A 20474-nucleotide genomic window follows, 5' to 3' on the forward strand; every position below is an offset into this window, starting at 1 on the left:
TGCTTATCTTTTTCTAGATTATACAGAACTCAAATGATGCAATTGATTAACCATCATAAGACTACCAGAAAGCTTACCACAATACAGATTGTGATGGAGACTGCATATATCGATATAAACTCGAATTGTCTTTAAGCTCAACCCTGTAGTTCCAGCTGTGCAAAGATTGGAACCATTTATCAGAAAATTTTATTGCTTAAACTAAAATCCAAGATAACTTATTAAAGAAAAGAAAAGATGGGTAATCTTTAGTTGGTCAGAGCTATTTTCAGAATGAAAAATCACAACTGCTAGAAATGCCACTAGAAAATGCTCAGAATGCCCACCAACATGAATAAAAAATCAGTCCATCACCTAGTGCAAGAGCAGTCCCTACTTTGCCAATTCACTTACACTGAATGTTGTTAACACTAGAACAATAAAGGCTTACGATTGGACACCCCATCTTGTACAACACACATCTAGCATGATTAAAAAAAACTAAAGTTCATCTAATTAGGGACAACACTTATTTAGAGCTAGTCGATCCATACTATATACAAAGATACAAGCGAGATGTATAACATGCAATGACCGGCCATTAGGGAAGGAGATAGAACATATTATAGATAATTAGACAGATACCTTATTTAAAGCTTGAAAAACGGCCTCAACAATGTTGACTTATTTCATTAGGCTGGCTTCAAGATGCAATTGCTTTGGCAGGAAAGCAAGGGGCCACACAAAACAAGCTTATATTCAGTCTTTTAATAACATCCCTTGGTCTAAGCTTCTATGAGAATAGAAAACCTAAAACATAATCCCTAAGAGAAGACAGTAAAAACAAAAGTTTAAAGCTAACTTGAGAAAATCTAAACAATAATGAGAAGTCACAATTGAAACATTACCATGTCTGATTCTTGTGTACCATCAGAACATACTTCTAAGTGTCATTCTCCTCTCCTCCTTTAGCAAAAGATAGATTAGACATTAATTGCTTGCTAATGCCTAGTACCATTCAATACTTGATCCGAATTAGTTCATGTGCACACCACACTGTCCTTGAATCTAGACTCTAGAACTATGCGAGCCAAAACTGGAAAAAACTATGACCACTAAATCTAGATATATACCTACAGTATCATGTGCAAGCCAACTCAATAATCCCAAAGACTTCAGTATCAAAACATCGAATAGAAAACTTAAGAGATAATATGAGCTATAAAACCACAAGATCTTCAGATAAACAATTGAGCCCAATTAGAATCATATAGCTTCAAACGGTCCAATTTCTAATTTAATTGAGATTAAAATTTAACTTAAAACATAACATGGCAGCAAAGGAGATAGTTACAAAGAAGTTTAGTAGCACAAGAAATCAGAAGATGGAAAACAAGATATGATATAGATCAAACACATTTATTTCACATGTGAACCAAATGAAAATTTAAAATTGAACTTTGTGAAACTTTGTTCTTACAAGAACTATAAACACATAATGGTAAGTTAGATGCAAGCCAACTATATAGCAGAAACAAACAAAAGACAAAGTCGAATGCACCTAGAATTAACTCCATCAGATTTAACCATGCATTGGGGACGTTGATGTACATGCAATCAACACTATATTTGTTGTCACTTTATCAATGACAATTAAGTTCTATAAATTACAGATAAAAAAGAACAAGGGAAATAATTTGGTCCAAACCCTCCCAACAACTAGCCAATAAATAAAGTAACATAATATGGTCAAAACCCTTCGAAACAAACAATCTTAAACACCATTAACGATTTGCAAATACCCATTTTGAGTTAAGCCTGTAATAGTTTTGTTAACTAAGACCACATTTCATTCATGCATCTCGTCAAACATGATATTAGCATCTTTTTGAAAATAACCATTTCAAAAAACAAAGATGAAATATCTTTTTTTATTAAGCTAGGGGGAGATCAGATTCAACACAGTACATTTTGACAACCAAAATACCCCACCCTTCTTATTCGATATGAGACATACCCTAAATACCCAATTTAAGAATACGAAAAATGTGATAACTCAAACAACAAAATTAAAAAATCATAATACAATAGTAAAACAGGAAAATCGCGGTTTAATCCTATATTTGAAAGGGAGACAATGAGAGAGACAAACCTATTTTTGTTGTTATTTCCCATACTCCAAAATTCACCGAAAAAGATTGTGCTTTTTCTCCAAAATACATTACACCAAGAAAGAAAAGTGAAATTGAAATGTAAAGTGAGATAGAATTGGGAGAGGGAAGAAGAGTTGAGAGAGTGTAGCATACCTATCTGAATCGACTTGAGCAGGAGATATATTTTTTCCTCCTTGACCTAACCTGCTTCTGGAGAAATAAATATTCCGCTGAAAATTTCGTAGGCAGTTTGTCGATTTTCTTTTTAAATTTTCGGTTTTCTTTTCGATATTAAGTTCAGTTTTGAACTTTTTTTAAAGGTAATTGGGCTAATTAGAAATATGGGGAAATCACTTTCAAAGTGATTAGCTTCATCTAGTTTTAACACCACTCATAAAGTGATTTGATATTTCTAATACTTAGAGCATTCCCAATGCAGGTGAAAATGGGGGGTTTGTGAAAATAGTCACCTCTATTTTGTGGAAAACCAGTGCCCAATGCAAAGGTGAATAAGAAGGATTATGTCGTCAATTAAAATATTTGATGAAACATAAAACAATAGCGAAAAAATTTAAAAAAAAAATACATTAAAAAATAATTTTTTTTCAGATGAGATAAGAAGGATAGAGAACTTCGGTTCAATAGGTAACCATAGACTCACTGTGCAGCGTTGAGGGAGGATGAAGAAGGGTCTGGTCATTGGAGAAGAAAGGTTTTGGGTTTTTCTCTGTCTCGTAAGTTTTAATTTTCTCAACCGAATCTATCTACCGAAAATACCCTTTTAGGATTTGTAGAAGGCGTGGAAATAATAATGTAACCGTAAATGCTAATAGAATCTAACGATATGGATTTGGAGTGAGATTGGAGTCTAAATAAGTGGAGTCTACCTAACGGCTACCATACCTTAATTGAATGCCATTTTTATTTCTTAAGTTGGTAACGGTTTAAGTGAAAGCGAAAATGTTCCAACCCAGCTGGTGCCCAATTTTTTTTTTGAGAAGGTTCACGATGATTTATTCTATTGCTAATTTGACTGTTTTAGAAACACCATCATACTTTCTTGACGCTTGTGTTATATATGACATAATGTTGCAACAGCCGTCATAAAATTATTATATTTTCTTGATGCTTGTCTCATACACGACATAATATTGTAACGGCCGTCATAAATTTATTATATTTCTTGACGCTTATGTCATACATGACATAATATTGCAACAACTGTCATAAATTTATTATATTTTCTTGACGCTTGTGTCATACACGACATAATGTTACTACAGCCGTCATAAATTTATTATATTTTCTTGGCGCTTGTGTGTGTCATACGACATAATGTTGCAATAGCCGTCATAAAAATATTACTAAAACACCTATCTTGACGGTTTTTAGCAAAGCCGTCAAGATAGATAAAAAACAAGCGTCATAATATGTCATTTTTTTAGTAGTGAGTCAAACAACGTTTTTCATTTCTCTTATCCTAAATATTGGCCAATTTTGGACCAACCACGAAGCACCCCACCCCACCCCCAACTTAGAATACAGTATAAACATTCTTAATTTCTTTATGCTTAAAACAATCTTGAGATGAAATAGTTGCACCTAGGAGCTATGGAACACTTGACTAAACTTAAGAATTTTTTTTTTTGAAAAGTTTGTTGGGGTTAAGGCAAACCCCCACCTGTTTATTGCACATAGAGAAACATTACATACCCTCCCTAAGAATATGGTCATTAGAAGGAGGTACACATAACATAAGACATCAAACCTAAAACACTTGGGATTTCTCCCTACACGTACAATCTCGAAGGAACAAACACTGGTAAGAAAACCACAATCAGCAACCCCATCAACCATAGCCTAAGGGACCATCTGCCTTCAATCCACAAACCCCAAACAAAAACAAAGGGAGCATACAAAGACTACAACAGGCATGAAGCCCTCACACAAATGAGATTAATCATTACACATACCACAAGCAAGTATTCATAGGAATCATCTCATTTGATCTCCTAGTTTTTAGCCTTCAATTGCTTTACTATCTTAGGATAATCTTTCCTAAGATGAAGTTGCGTTTTCTCATAGTTACAGAAAAAACACCCGCAAGCACAACACACGTATGTGAGTCCCATAGTGTCGTCCCAAAACTCTTTCGTATAATAATCCTCAAGATACCTCTTTTTGTTTTTGGTTAGTGACTTTACCTTCTTCATCATTACGAGAGTAGATTCAATTTCTCCAGAAGAACTCTCTTGGATTATTTTGTTTCTTTTTGGTTTTACAGTTTACCAATCCTCTAAAGATATTTCATGCCTCGACCTGTTTTTAGGCAAGTGGTCATTAAATATTTCTTCCTCATAATCTGATAGATCATCCATATCATCTACCTCTTCATTTTCAGCAACTAACCCTTCATACATATTTCTTTCTCTGCTATTGGGTAGTTGGGGAAGAGAAGTAATTCTATCTTGGTGACTCTGGATAGGTGTAACCATAATGCTCTCCTCAAGATCTCTTTGGTCCCTAATAACACCACCTTGCACCTATGCAATATCAGTTTCGGTATGTGTACATACCACTACACCTGGTGAGATCAAATGAAAGTTACTCTCAATTACGGCTCTCTGCAAATGGGGAGCAGAGTCCACAGATTGTGCTCTACTCAATCTAATTGGTTCATTGTCCTTTGGAGTTCGAGGCTGAGGAGCACGCTAAACTCACTCTAAGCAAATCTTGATAGATTGGGGTTTGAACATGACTACTGTGAATCACCATAGCAGTTGAAACTGTTTCTTCCTCACTCACACGATTTGTCTTTGTATCCACTTCCTGACATATATACATAGGGAACTAATGCATTATTCTGAACCACATTGTTTTCCTGCTGGCTCATCATATCTTGTGTGTTATCCCCCAAGCTGTTGTTGTTCCTCTGATTCCCATTCTCACCATCATTAGCATCTATGTTCAAGGAACCACTAGTTTCACCCTCTCTGTATTACGTACATTCCAGCTCCTCACAGTTCTAGCCCCACATCTATTTGTAGAGTGCCCAAACTTGTTACACTTCTCACATGATAAAGGTTTCCATGTATATTCCACTCCCACCACTACTTCTCTCAGCCCTTTCACCTTAAGCCGAACTGATGGCTCATATTTATGGCTTGCAGGGACCTCAACACAGACCCTAGCAAAAGACAACCTCTTCCTTTTAGCCGTTGCATCATCCATGAACATTATCCTTGCTATTAAGCTGGCAACATAAGATAAACCATCCAGTGTCAACATTTCTTTTGGGAGGTCATGGAGCTTCACCCATACTGGAACCGTTGTGAGCTTGCTTCTCTGACAATCAATCTCAACACTACACGACTTAAGAACAAATATTCTTCCTGCAATAAACACTGGTCCAGATTCCAGTACCATCTGTCTATCTTCATTACTGGTAAAACTTATATAGAATAACTCTTTATTAGTGGTTATCTCAAAACTTGCTTTAAGCTTCCAAATTTTTGTAAGAAAACACTACACCATAACTGTCAATTTGTAACGGATATATATCCGTTACAAAAAATATTAGTAGCGGTTGTCTTGCGTTGACACAAAAGTGTGACAAATAAATAGTAACGGAAATTAGTAACACTTATTATTCATTACAAAATTTACTCACGGTTAATAAGTATTACTAAAATTAATTTCAGTAATGGATATCAACCGTTACAATATATTAGTAACGGTTAATAATTTGTATGCAATTGATTAATTGTTGGCAATTATCCATTTCTAACGGATATAACCGTTAGTATTCTTCTATTAACTGTTGCCAAATGGAAGGTTCAAATATTTGTAACAGTTATATCCGTTACTAATAGTTTGTTGTATTAAAAAAATAATTCTCTAGGCATTTTTCTAGTCTGGCCACCTGCACCTGTTCACTCAATAATATATCAAGCCAAATTCTTCTATTCAGCCATTAACAATCCCTACCACTAGTCACAACACCATTTCCAACATTGCACAATCACAAATGCAATATACCTTTTCTCAATAAATATAAAGAAGAGCTTCAAAAATAAATAGTGGGGATTTTCGCCACGTCCAAACATATATAAAAACAACCCCCAAAACATACAAGTATCGTAGCAAGAATACAATAAATTAAATAAGTTGTCGACATTGATCAAGGCCTATCAACACTTTAGCCAAACAAATAATTAAACTCTGCACTAACCTCTAAAGACTTAAGAAATATCAACAACCAATGCCTCATCTATGAATACCAATTTGTTTTCTACTAGTATTCGACACCAAGCTCCATCGCACAACATAACGCATAACTTCCTATGACTTCATTCACGCTAACACACATTTCTTCTCGGTAAAATGTTATAGAAAACATGTGATCTACTCATTCAAAATCGGTCGATTCTTCATTTTCACCTTTAAAAAACAATAACGAAAATGCTCAATTATTCTAACACAAACAAGAAATTGAAGGACAAATGTGCCTCGACATAATGAAGTTCAAGACAAAGACAAAATCACAAGGGAATAAAAATCCTAGTACCGACCTACTTAGAACAGTGGAAAGTTCAAAACAACACCACGATCCAAGAACGACACTATGATGCACATCATCATCCTTGATCCTCTCCTCTGTATTACATACAAAAGAAATCATTAAGTTTCTAGACACTCTAATGCAAGCATTAGCTAAAATGAATTTAAAATAAACCATAATGGTATATCGCTTCATGTATTGAGAAGAAGCATAACAAACCAAACTACTACTTTTAGGCATAATATAAACAAACTAATGCTGTATTTCAACTTCCAGAACTTGGAGTCCCACTCAATTCTGTTGAAACTTATCAGGTTTATAGTGATAAGTTCCAACTCCAGAAAACTAGAAAAATATCAAACAATTGCTGAAACTAGTCTGATTCAACTCTTAGCTTGTTTTTCAAATTTTAGGTAGAAAATCAAAGACAACTACCAAAAGTTGCAAACTTCAAATTCTAATACACTCTAAATTGAATAAACAATCGAACAACAAAAAATAGACCAAAGTACCAAAACTATAGCTAGCTATTTGCAACAAACAAAGAGTATGCAAGAAATAGATCACCAAAGTACATAATTTGTTACCATCCTTGCTTCGTATTGAAAGAATAACATGTCCAATACATACCCTAGCACAGGTCCCTAGTGGCTTACCAAAAGCAATTCTCATCGAAGTCTATTTTTGAAGTATGGGAAATATATAAAAATGCAGCAAAGAATGTATAAAAAGAGTGTTCAACTAAAGGTTAAACTAAGTTAAATGAGTAAAATGACATACGAATATATTTCTATTTAGCTAGACAACATTCTTCAGTAAGATGCCCAAGAACTTGAGTTGAGACCCACTATCTCACCGTACTCTCTTATGCGATTTGATTTAGCATACATATTTGATGAAACCCTCCCTTGTAAGAACTTGATAGAACCCTTAAATGCGGATCTCTTGTCCCCCTTGCATATCTTGAAGTGTATGGCGTGTACACCAAAGCAACACGAATATGTGAATGAAGAGTTCCATCAAATTACTGCTCTAATTATCTAACTACATGTACCTCAAGGGTAAAGCAGCTCAATACTCAAGGTGGAGATGGTAGCTATTCAGAGCAGGTTGGAAATATGTTTGAAGGCGGGATATCCAAGGGTTTAGGTAGTGTTAGATTCACTTAGGGCAATCCATATCATCATTAGAAAGGTTATACCATGGCTATGTTGGAACATTGTCTATCCTAGTTACAGAGCCAACTAGAAAGAGTTACTTGTACCATGTCTATCGGGAGTACAATAAGGCCATCTGACTATTTTCCATGTCAAAAGGATCATCGGGAAAACAGATTATATAATATATTGTGGGACATAGTCGTTCACAGTTTTATCTTGTTTTGTATATACTTTCTTATATATTCTTGACCTATCAAACTTCGATTATATATATGAGGTTTTAAGTAGGATTTCAAATCAATAAATATAAAGAAAAGATACATAAGACCTGAAATTAGCATGCCACAGATCACTGATGTTAATGGGCACACAGACCTGAAATTAAGAGTGCCTACTGAAATAAAATCAAGTAGAGTGACTTATACTTAACTAGACATCCTTCCACAAATCATCCGTTTTTTAATTAATTCTGGAACATTTGCCTAGTCCTTGTACATATAGGTGGGCAGTGTGTCCTAGCCACCTTCTTGACTATTGTGGCATACTTGCTCGATATTGTCTAGTAGCTTGTCCATCATTAGTGAACTCCACTTGGAATCTTGGACCTTCTATCATCACTTAAAAACACAAAGGAGCTGAGCAACAACCTTTACCAAATCATCATCTAGTTCTAAAGTTAAATCTAATAAACAAAGAATAAATAAAGTTTTTAAACTTGAGCTGGACAAAAAAAAATTACATTAGTCAAGTCATTTAAAAATCATATATAAACACACCCAACAAAAGCCTATTTCACTACCAAAGTTTGAAATACCCCCACTAGCATTCATTATTCAAAACAACTTGTAAGTCCCTTAGTTATTTAGTCGTTTGTTTCATATAATAGAACTTCTAGATAAGATTTTCAACAAATAACTTTTGTGCATACACAACAAAACAGAATGAAACTATAACCAATGTTTATGGATAACACGTAATAATATATTGTAAGTATCTAACTCAATGACTACAAGAGCTAAAACAAGTACTTGAATGAATGTAAGTGAAAAAAAAAATGAACTAAGAAGAGTAGCTTACCTTTGGGCAAGTGAAAAGACTATATACATACCTTAGACACTTGTGTAGGCTAGGCCGCAAACAAATGCACCATTGTTAAACAAGCATCCAAGCCGCTAAGCGCATCAATAAAACTTGGGTACATAAACCAACAAAATCAACACCAAAATTAAAATCCCTAACACCAATAAACGATACTATGCACCACGTGAGACATTCCCAAATCATACCTTCCTCAAACAACCCTATCAACTTTATTACCTCGGCTTACGCCCTTTCAACTATTCAGCTCGTTGAAAACAAAAAAAAATGGTTAAAAGATGCAAATGAGGAAATTAAGCACTTTGAAACAAAAAACTCACACTTACTATTGTTTCAATACTTTTCCTCCTTCTAAAGGCAACGCAAGTGTAGATGATCCAACCTAGCCTTGACCTGTCTAAGGAGCCTCCCAATAATTAGGAATTTTGCGTAGATATTGAGCAAAAAGGAGTGATATGCTATACTACCTATCCAGTTCCGAGACACAGACAAATTATTTAGTAAAGACCAAAAACTGCCCAAACAACACGTGCTACAAACAATAGCCATTTCGAGCGAAGTATTCAACAAGATCTAACACAAAAGACTGATCTAGCACAAATTCTAATCATATATATGTAACCATGAACAACCTGGAAATTAAAGAGAAGTCTTTAAAAGATGATCAAGAAATAATGCAACTTATACATCATCTACTGTGTTCTAAACTTATGCAGTTGCTAATTCCTAACTCACTAATGCACACAGAAATTGATAACTGATGGTAGCCCCTCCACACAAACAAAAAAATTTCTCAATCACTCTTCACATGCGCCATTCACCTTGGTATAGTTATATATGCACTACTTAGAGTATATGAAATCAACTTGGCTTGCAGATCTATACACATCCATTATTTAACAGTAAACTAATTCAAATTGGATCATTCCAAACTAAATTATGCAGTTTAATGGGCTAGTAGAAGACAAGATATGGGAAAAGCTGTTACAAGGATGTGTTGCACTAAACTTAGAATTTGGCCATATGTACCCTGCAAGAGACATTGGAACAGTACCAACAGAATGACACTAGCATTGTTATAGGCTTTTCTCTATTCACCCTTCCATCACCTTCATAACTTCACAGTTTTCACCTTGCATAAGATTGATGATCTTGTGATGCAAGAGATAAATAAAAAGTAAAATAAAAAAACCAGTAATTATACTGACAAACCAGTCGATCTTTGTTGGTTTCTTTACATGCTTTACAGGATAAATACAAGAACACCATTAAAACCAGAAAATCAAACACTAAAAAGCATAATAATAATTATATACTGAACTAATTTGAAGTAAACATGATCTCAACTCATAATTAATAACCGAGTATAAGGTTAAATAACAACAACAAACAACTATTTAAAATGAAACAAATAACACACTTGTATGCTTAGCGAAAACCAAATTGAAACCCTAAATATTTGTTACCTTGGTTAAAGCAATCTTTCTTCCATAGATTAAGCAATTTTGTGTTGAAATAATGAATAAAGGTTTGTCCTTTTGGATGCCCGAGCAACTAACTTGAAAAACCCTAGCAAATCGACCAAAAAAAAAAATCTCATCTGTCATGAATTGAGAAAGATAGAGGAGAAAAGAGAAGGAAAATGAAGAAAAAAAATACCTCATCTGGCTCCTGGTGGCGGCAGTGGCAGCGGCAGCGAGAACCAGTACCAACACTTCACCCATTTTCCCTTTTTGTTTACTCGAGACCTAGTTGACCACTTGACCGAGCGTGAGGTGAAAAAATCCCGCTAAAATTTTCTTTTTCTTTTGGTGTTTTATAATTTGTTCTCGATTTTTCTATTTACATTTTAACATTGGTCACACACTCACACTTGTACATCCGTCAGCTAATATCTCGATAAACGTTACAAAATAATTCGGGTAATTCATTAATGGTTAAGTAACATTGTAACGGAAGCCTAACTGTTATTAATTTACTAACGGATGTATATGTACGTGTTACAAACGTGAAATTGCAATTGTTAGAAAATCCTTGTTATGGTGTAGTGAAATCTTTAACAAACGGAAACAACAGTCTCTTATCCAGAAAATAACCCATCAAGTAATCATCCCATTGTTGAATCCCTTGATCGACCAATTCATCAGGAACCATGGCAATCCTATGAGTGAGAATCGGAGTGAAACTCTTAAGAGCTGTGGGTGTTGAAACCGCCCCAGAACTATGAAAGTAAGAGATCACTCAAAGAAGAGGGAGTAGTAGATGTAGTGTTACTAGCTAGGTTGATATGTAAGTTTGCCATAGAACCAGTAGTAGAGAAAGAGAGCACATAAATAATTGCTTGGAAAAGGAGAGACGAAATTGCTTAAACAGGAAAGAAATGGAGGGAAGAAAGAGATAAGAAACTATTACCTACCAAAACTTACCACTCATAGTAAATTCGTGGTACAGCAGATCAGAGTACAAGTTTGCCTTAAGTTACTCCTGGTCGCCCTTTTGGAGTCCCCATGTTGACCCTTCAAAAAGTTTAAATGCCTCATACTAAACTTAAGATGATACTACTTTCCAGCCTAAATTATTTTAACAGATTAAAATTATTTGATTTATGATGACAAAAGGAAAATCAATCTTTCTACTATCATAAATAATATATATGTTCATAATTTTTAGGCGTTTTCAAACTTTTTAAGCCAATGTAAAGTAAGCTGATAAAAATGAGTGTCATCTAAAATTTTAGCTTGGGGCTGTATTATTAGTGCAAACGTTTAAAGGGAGTTGTCGACTTTTGGTTGCGAATTACCATTATTACCGTTCTTAAAACTGAGTGTTCTTTCTAAACAATACAAGCTCACTACAAGAGAGAACTATACTATCTTAGGATGGCTATGGTGGCTAGGGTAACTAGAGGAGTTGAACGATTTCTGGAGTGTAGTCAGTCATTATACTCCCTCATCCTCCTTTTGATTGTATTATCTCTTGTAAATCTTCATACCAATTTCTAATAATAGAAGTGCTATTTATCAAAAAAAAAAACAAAAAACAAAACAATACAAGCTCAATTGAATATCATGCCGCTCGCCCAGTGTATAGGTCATATTCATGACATGGGAGGTTATTGGTGGCAAGTGGGCCGGATGTGGTATGAGAAGGAGAAGACATGCTGCAGTGGATCGGATTCCGCAGAACCCTAACTGCAAGATAACCAACGTGGCACGTGGAGAGAGATGGACCGCTAGATGAAAGAGAGATGGACCGCTAGATGAAAGGGAGGAGAGATATAAAGAAGAAGAGGCCAAAGAAAAAAAAAGAAAGAAAAAAAGAAAAGATCGAGAGAAGAGAAAGAGAAGAGGAAGTGACATAATACTAGTAATCTTATAGGTTGTAATAGTAGATCATACATTTGGCGCCGTTTGTGGAGACACTGTATAAGAAAATGGCCACTGTAGTGAAAAGAGGAGTAGGAAGACCCAAGAAAGTAGCAGTTAGAGAGGCAGCGATGAAATAGAGAGCACTGAGATGGAAGGGGTAGGAGAGGAAGAAATATCAGACGTGGCGGCCGACGCTACCAGACTTCTTCAGGAAGAGATAGTTAGGCTAAGGAATGAGAATGACGAGTTGAGAAAGGAGAGGGAGACTACACGGGGTGAAACGGAGCGGGGGGATCCTTGGAGCAGTGAAGTAGAGGGGGAGAATGAAGAGTATCCGCCGCTGGATGCAGAACAAACCGCTGGCATCACTTTGGAGATAGTACAAGCTATGATTGAGAAAGATAGGGAAATGAACCGCGTAGCGGAAAGAGAGAACCAGAGTGCTGCGCAGAAGGAGGTTGCGAGTCTTAATAAAAATCTGCTGGCAAATTCAATATGGAATTCGGAAGTGCCTAAGAGGTTCTCCCAGCCCAGGTTTGAGAGATATGATGGTAAGGGAGACCCTACTGATCATTTGCACCATTTTCAGCAGCAGATGCCATTATGGCAAGAGAGTAAGTATGATTGACTCCGCTACATGATGTTCCCCACTAGTCTTAAGTGGGGAGCCTCAGATTGGTATTACAGGTTGGGTTTGCGGAGCATCAAAAGGTTTGAGGAGCTGGAGTGCGCATTTGTTGATCACTTCATACACGAGAAAAGAAGGGTGGTCGATATCGCGGCACTGTTCAACATTAAACAAAGATCCGCAGAATCCTTAAGGGAGTTTTTGTGCAGGTTCAAGGAGGAAACATTGAGGATGGAAAACCTAGATGAACATACGGCGGTCATAGCCTTCCAGCATGGCTTAAGGCCGGGAACTAGAGTTCATGAGTCGGTTTCCAAGGTCGAAATCACTACTTTGCATGCTTTGTACCCAAAGGTAGAAAAATTCATACAATATGAAGATATAATGCAAAGGAATGCAAAGGAGCAAAAGAAAGCAGGGAAGGCAGTACAGGCTGTACACAGAGATGATCGAAAGGATAAAGGTAGGGTAGAGGAAAGAGAGAGAGGATAATACAGGGGGGAGAACCGAGGTCTAGAGAGGACGGGAGATCGAGGCATAAGGGATGTCCGAGAGAGGAAGCCATACCGCAAAATAGAACAGACTCCTTTTAATAGGCCCTTAGAGGAAATCTTGCCTCTCATTAAGGGGCAACAATATTATGAGGGTCCGCGGAGTACTCCGGGTGAGATAGAAGGGAAACCATTTTGCGCGTATCATCAGATCAGGAATCATGCCACTAATGAATGTTATGCTTTAAAGTGGTTAGTGGAAAGAATGATTGAAAAGGGGATGCCTAGGGAGTTTGTAATAGAGGTTCGTCAAGCCGAGAGAGTGCTAGCGCCTGCTAGAATTTTAGGTACTATCAATGTCATCTTTAGTGGGGAAACACTGGGAAGGAATGCCCACAAAGACAAGATAAGAAGGACAACGAGTTTGCAACAGGTTAATGAGGTGGTGAGCATACCGCGGTTAGTTAGTGGAACCGCGATAGGTGAGGAAAACATAATGTTCACCCCGAAAGACCTAGAGTCAGTAACTTCACCGCATGAGGATGCGTTGGTGATTACTATAGCCATGGGTAATTATCTGGTAAAGAAGGTGTTGATAGACTGTGGAAGTTCAGTGGATTTGCTATTTAAAGGGGCCATGGAGGAGATGAACATCGACAGAGATCAGTTAAAAGCCCCTCAAACCAACTTGTATGGGTTCGACAGCAGTATGACAGAGCCAATGGGGGAGCTGGTGTTACCAGTAATGGCAGGTCCGATGACTATATTCACAAGGTTTATAGTGGTGGACACTAGTTCCTAATATAACGCAATTCTAAGGAGAAGGTGGATCCATGAAATGAGGGCAATTCCATCAACATATTACCAGGTGATCCGCTTCCCTACCAATGGGGGAATGTATGAAATAAGGGGGGATCAGGTGGCAGCACAGAACATCCATTAGGTAACTGTAAAGAGTATGATCCGAGGAACGAAAGGAGAGGGGTCGTCATGCGAACAAGGATTAACATAGCAATTACAGGAGACGGCGGTGACAGAAGTATACGAGCCTCCGCTGGGACCGAAAACCTTGGATGAGATTGAGGTAGTGAACTTAGGGGTGGGAGATGAGGAGAAATTTGCATCGATGGGATCTGACTTGCCGGAGGAATGGAAAAGTAAGTTAGTGCAGTTTTTGGCAGAGAATACAGATATATTTGCATGGGTGATTGAGGATATCACGGGGTTAGACCCATAGTTTGCCTGTCATCACTTGCATATGAATGAAGATGCGAAGCCTGTGAGACAAAAGATGAGAAGTGTGAGACCCAAGTACGCCGAGGGGATTCACGAGGAGGTTATACGACTGAAAGGGGCGGGAATAATAAGGGATGTAGAATTCACGGAATGGTTGTCTAATGTGGTCGCGGTTCCAAAAAAGAACGACAAAGTCAGAATGCGCGTTGACTTTACGAATGTAAACAAAGAGTGTCCGAAAGATTGTTACCTTATGCCGCTAGTAGACGAGCTAGTGGACAGAACTGTAGGTTTCAAAGTGTTTTCTTTCATGGATGCGTCCATGGGGTACAATCAGATCGCAATGTATGGTCCAGATAAGGAAAACACAACCTTCGTGGTGGAGGGTGGTACCTATTGTTACACCAGGATGCCCTTTGATTTAAAAACTGCAGGTGCTACATTTTAGCAGTTAGGAGAAAAAAAATGTTTGAAAGCAAGATTCGGAGAGGGATGGAGATATATATTGACGACATGGTGGAAAAAAGCATGTCGGAAGAGGATCACTTAGAAGGTCTCCAAGAAACTTTTCGCATACTACGGACCCATAAGCTGAAACTCAATCCCGAGAAATGCACCTTTGGGGTAACTTTAGGAAAATTTTTGGGTTACATAGTCACGCACCGTGGAATAGAGGTGAATCCTGATCAGATTAGATCTTTGATAGAAATGATGTCCCCTCAAAATGTGAAAGAACTGCAACGGTTGGCTGGGAGGGTCGCGACACTGAACAAACAAAATTTCGAAATCGTCGGACAAGTGCCGACCACTGTATCATCTGCTAAGGAAAATACTTGATTTCCAATGGACTGCAGAGTGTGAAGAAGTCTTTCAGGAGTTGAAAAGTTATTTAGGAAAGGCACCACTACTGTCGCGACCGGAACAGGGGGGAGAAATTGTTTTTACATTTGGGAGTTTTGGAATACGCAATAAGCTTAGTCCTGGTGAGAGTCGTTGAAAAAGTAGAAAAGCCAGTTTACTTTTAGAGTAAAACCATGCTGGACGCGGAGACCCGGTACAGCAGAATTGAAAAATGCGCTTTGGCTTTGGTATTTTCTCCTTTGAAGTTGAAGCCTTACTTCAAGGCTCATTCAGTGGTGGTAATAACGAATCTACCCCTCAAGCAAGCATTGAAGGCCGAGAAGTCAGGCAAAATGCTAAAATGGGCGGTGATGCTCAGTTGTTATGAGATTCAGTACCAAATCCGAACAGCAGAAAAGGCACAAGCAATGGCAGAGTTTCTAGTATAGTTCCCAGCCGAGGACCCAACGTGGGGAGAGGAAATGGTCATGGAACAAGAAGGGGAACCTAACCGTGATCCCTTGGATTCGTGGGATACGCAGAATGGGTGGAGGGTTTTCGCGGATGGCTCCGTTACAGATACAGTAAACAGAATTGGTGTCGTCCTAGTGACGCCTGAGAACACTCAGCTAGAGTTGTCGATGAAACTGGGATTCCCGGCTTCAAATAATGAGTCTGAGTATGAAGCAGTGATAGCAGGATTGGATATGGCACAGGATCTGGGAGTGAGTGAATTGTCTGTTTATTCCGATTCTAACTTGGTAATTTGTCAAGTGAATGGGGGGTTCGTGCCCCGTTGCCCAAGGATGGCAAGATACCTGGAGGTTCTACGAAGAAAAGCAAGCAAGTTCAGTACGATCAAATTTGCCCACTTAGTTTGCGAAGAGAATAGACATGCTGACGCCTTGGCTTATGTGGCTGCAATACTGCCAGGGACAGAGGGTCGGTTTATTGAAGTGAGGGTATTGAATAAACCAAGTACATCAGAGGAAGAAGGGGTTTGGTTTACCACTGAGAAGGATCCAGGATGGATGAGACCCATAAAAACTTTTCTGATGGGAGTAGAGATAGAAAACAAACAAGAGAGATAGAAGATGGAATAGGTGAGTCAGAGGTACACATTACTAGATGGAGATCTGTATAGGAGAAATTTCAGTGGACCAATGTTAAAGTGTATAGGGCCGTAGCAGGTTCAAGAAATTTTGGCCGAGGTGCACGAAGGTGATTGTGGAAGTCACTCAGCTGGGCGAATAACCACGCATAGGTTGATATTGTAGGGGTATTTCTGGCCCCAAATGAAGAGAGATGCCACGGGGTATGCTAAGAGATGTGAGAAATGCTAGAGGTTTGCACCACTGATACATTCACTAGCTAAGCCGTTACATAATGTGTTCAGCCCTTGGCCATTCGCCATGTGGGCACTAGATATAGTTAGACCTCTGCCCATGGCGACTGTTAAACGGAGGTTTATGTTGGTCCCTACTGACTACTTTACCAAGTAGGTAGAAGGAGTGGCATTACAACAAGTTAAAGAAGAACATGTGAAGAAGTTTTTGTGGGAGAACATCATATGTAGGTTCGGGTTGCCACATACGATCATCGCGGATAATGGAACTCAATTTACTGGGGGAAAGGTACGAGAGTTTCTACAGGCATTCAAAGTAAAGCAAGGGTTCTCGGCCCCCTACAGTCCTGAAGGAAATGGGCAATCAGAGTCGTCAAATAAAATCATACTGGATAATCTCAAGAGAAAACTAGAGGATCGGAAAGGAACATGGGCTGACGAATTGAATCATGTACAGTGGGCTTATCGCACAACACTGCGAATCTCCACAAATAAATCACCATTCGCGATGGCGTATGGGGTAAAGGCAGTCATACCAGTGGAGATGATAGAGAAAATGACAAGAACCAGAGCTGTGGAATTGGGAATGAATGAGAGAATCTTAGCCACTGAGTTGAATCTCATAGAGGAAAAAAGAGAAATAGCGCGCATACAGCTGGAGGAATATCATCGAAAGTTGCAGAGACAGTATAATAAGTGAGTGAAGGCACAAACTTTCAAGGTTGGGGATTTGGTGCTGCGACGGGTTACACCGGCCACCAAGAAGGAGAATGAAGGTAAACTGGGTCCCAACTGGGAGGGACCGTATGTCGTGACAGAAAAGGGTACTTTTGGAACTTATAGGTTACAGACTTCAGCAGGAGAAAAGATAGAGAAACCATGGAACATCAGAATGTTGAAAAAATTCCATAGTGGAGGCTTTCTTTAGTTTTGTTTTCTTTTTATTTAGTTGAGTAAGAATAGACTTGCTTTTGAATAAAAGTTATGTGAGACGAGGAATGATATCTTGTATTTTGATTGTTATATCCTTGAAATAAAGAGCGTGTTTCTTCCAATGGTGGCAAGGGTATTGAATGAAGAAAATCAACATGGGGGCAAAGTGAGCTGCCCCCTAAAGGCATCACAGTTGACCAAAGACAGCGGGGGGGGGGATGAGCCCTTCGCAGACTAAAGTCCCAATCAACGTGGGGGCAAAGTGAGCTGCCCCCAAAAAGCTTCCCAGCTGACCAAAGACAGCGGGGGGATGAGCCATTTGCGGACTGAATGTCAAAATCAACATGGGGGCAAAGTGAGATGCCTCTAAAAAGCTTCACAGCTTACCAAAGACAGCGGGGGCGGGGGGATTAACCTTCACGGACTGAACGTCCAAATCAACATGGGGGCAAATTGAGCTCCTCCTTAAAGGCTTCACAGCTGACCAAAGACAGCGGGGGGGATGAGCTCTTCGCGGACTGAACGTCCAAATCAACATGGGGGCAAAGTGAGTTGTCCCCAAAAGGCTTCACTACTTACCAAATATAGCGGGGATGAGCCCTTCAGAGGGCTGAGCGTCCCAAATCAACATGGGGGCAAAGTTAGCTTCCCCCTAAAGGCTTCACAGCTGACCAAAGACAAAGAGGGGGATGAGCCCCGCTGCGGTGAGCGTCCAAATCAACATGGGGGCAAAGTGAGCTGACTCCAAAAGGCTTCACATTTGACCAAAGACAGGGGGATGAGCCCTTCACGGACTGAACGTCCAATTCAACATGGGGACAAAGTGAGCTGCCCCCAAAAGGCTTCACAGCTAACCAAAGACAGCAGGGGAGATGAGTCCCTTCACGGACTGAACGTCTCAAATCAACATGGGGCAAAGTGAGCTGCCCCCAACAGGCTTCACAGTTGATCAACACAGAATGGAAATGAAACAATCGCGACTAGTGGTCAGAATTATCCTTTAAGGAAAATTTAGCTCCCCCATCAGGCGTAATAGCCAGGGTATGGAGCTGATATCTCATTAATTCTAACATAAATTCAATATTGATTAATTGAAAGAGAAATAGCTTTAAAACCACATACACTACAAATGAAGTGGTGTTCGCACACTATGAAACTGTGGGAGGTGGTGTAAGATGGGAAAGGCAAAATATGATTGATTGATGACCTGCTAGGCATACCCAGAAATCCAGGCTAAAAGATGATTATACAAACATGAAAAGAAAAGTGCAGAGTATGTGAGTTTCAAAAGAACAACTAAGTACAAATTTTTACTGCTTCACTGCTGTCCTTCGGCTGCGTCCTTCTCAGAAGAAACCTCAGCCACATCCACAGCTGTGGTATGATCACCATCCACCTCAGTCGAGGAGGTGACCGCGCTGGGAGTGGCTAGGGGGGGCACTGGCGCCACAGCCTCGGGAACAATCGGTGTTGCTATTGAAGTTTCAGTGTCAAGAGCTGGAGGTAGAACGGGAAGTAGACGACCGGCTGCAGTAAGCTCTTCGAGCTGTTGCTTAAGTTCACGGCCAATCTTCTTTTCAGCTAGGCTTCGGAATCGCTCCGCTGCCTCCTTCACATCCTTGTCCACCGCGGCCTGAGTGGCAAGCTTGTCCATCTCCTTTTGGCTTTCCATTTAGGAGGCAACCCCTGCTACATAATCGCGGTGCTTGTCCTCAGCTTGTTGGAGCGCTTTTTGGGCCTTCACCGCTATGATTCGGAGATCGTCCCTGTCCTTCTCCAGCTTAGCAAACTTGGCTTTCCAGCCGTCTGGGTCGTGAATCTCCTTCCTCACCATATCCAGAGACTCCAGGGTGTTGGTTAATCCATGCACCACATAGCCTATGTCCAGGCTCAGCTGAAGAAAAATAGTGGTTAGCAAGAGTTCGCTGCAAAATATAAGGGGAAGAGGGGAGAAGAGCACACCTTTTCCCAGCGTGTATAAATGGATGCTCGGTGGGAAGCAAACGTGCCAGAATCGCCATATGTCTGGTCCTTGGGAAGATGAGAGCTGAAAAACAAGGACGCCGCGACCACTAAATTGTCCAAGGTTGAGTCGCGAGTAGTTACATCACGGTCTTTAGCCTTGAATTGAGGGTGTCAGATTTCAACTGCACCAGAGGAAAGGGGAACCGGCGAGTGGGGTTCCTTGCCAGAACACCGCGCGGGAGCCAGGGGCCGTGCCGGATCAACATGTGGTTCTGAAGGGGCTGGAGGCGCGGTCCTAGCCTTTTTCGCTGAGGGGCTCTTGGCCGCAACTTCAACGGGCTCATCGCCATCTGAGTCATTGTCCCACAGTTTAAGTTTGTTGGTGGCCATGGTAGTCGAAGGAGGGGGAGAGGAGGGGTTGGCAAAATCGTCTTCCCAATATACTAAAGAGGAATAGGAGGAACGTGTGGTGTCAGGAGGGACAGTGTGGCATTGTGAGGCTGCGGTTCGTTGGGTGACAGCTTGAGAGTGATAAATATTTGTGGTGTATTTGAAGAATTTGTGGGACTTTCTTTTCCTTTTATGGAGGGGGGAGGATTCGGGTGGTGGAAGGTGATAGAGGGGACCTTGGTATTGTCTGATGTTCTTTAGGGAAGGATCAAGTAACAGTGGGTTGCCTTTTTCGGGATCAATATATGCCAAGAACTTCACACTGGG

At 39.5% G+C, this 20474-nt stretch overlaps 2 protein-coding genes across 2 annotated transcripts; both read left to right on the forward strand.

The window, feature by feature from the left end:
- The first annotated feature begins 13703 nt into the window (after nt 1-13703).
- On the forward strand, nt 13704-14240 carry LOC147475650 (uncharacterized). Its single transcript, XM_086585487.1, has one exon. The coding sequence runs from the start codon at nt 13704-13706 to the stop codon at nt 14238-14240; it is 537 nt and encodes a 178-aa protein (XP_086441613.1).
- Nucleotides 14241-15996: 1756 nt separating this feature from the next.
- Nucleotides 15997-17559, forward strand: LOC147475651 (uncharacterized). Its single transcript, XM_086585488.1, has 2 exons — nt 15997-16512; nt 17017-17559. Exons 1-2 carry the CDS (start codon nt 15997-15999, stop codon nt 17557-17559), a joined length of 1059 nt encoding a protein of 352 aa, XP_086441614.1.
- Nucleotides 17560-20474: the final 2915 nt, after the last annotated feature.

This window comes from Coptis chinensis, chromosome 9 (assembly GCF_015680905.1).
Source record: "Coptis chinensis isolate HL-2020 chromosome 9, ASM1568090v1, whole genome shotgun sequence".
Lineage (NCBI taxonomy): Eukaryota > Viridiplantae > Streptophyta > Magnoliopsida > Ranunculales > Ranunculaceae > Coptis > Coptis chinensis.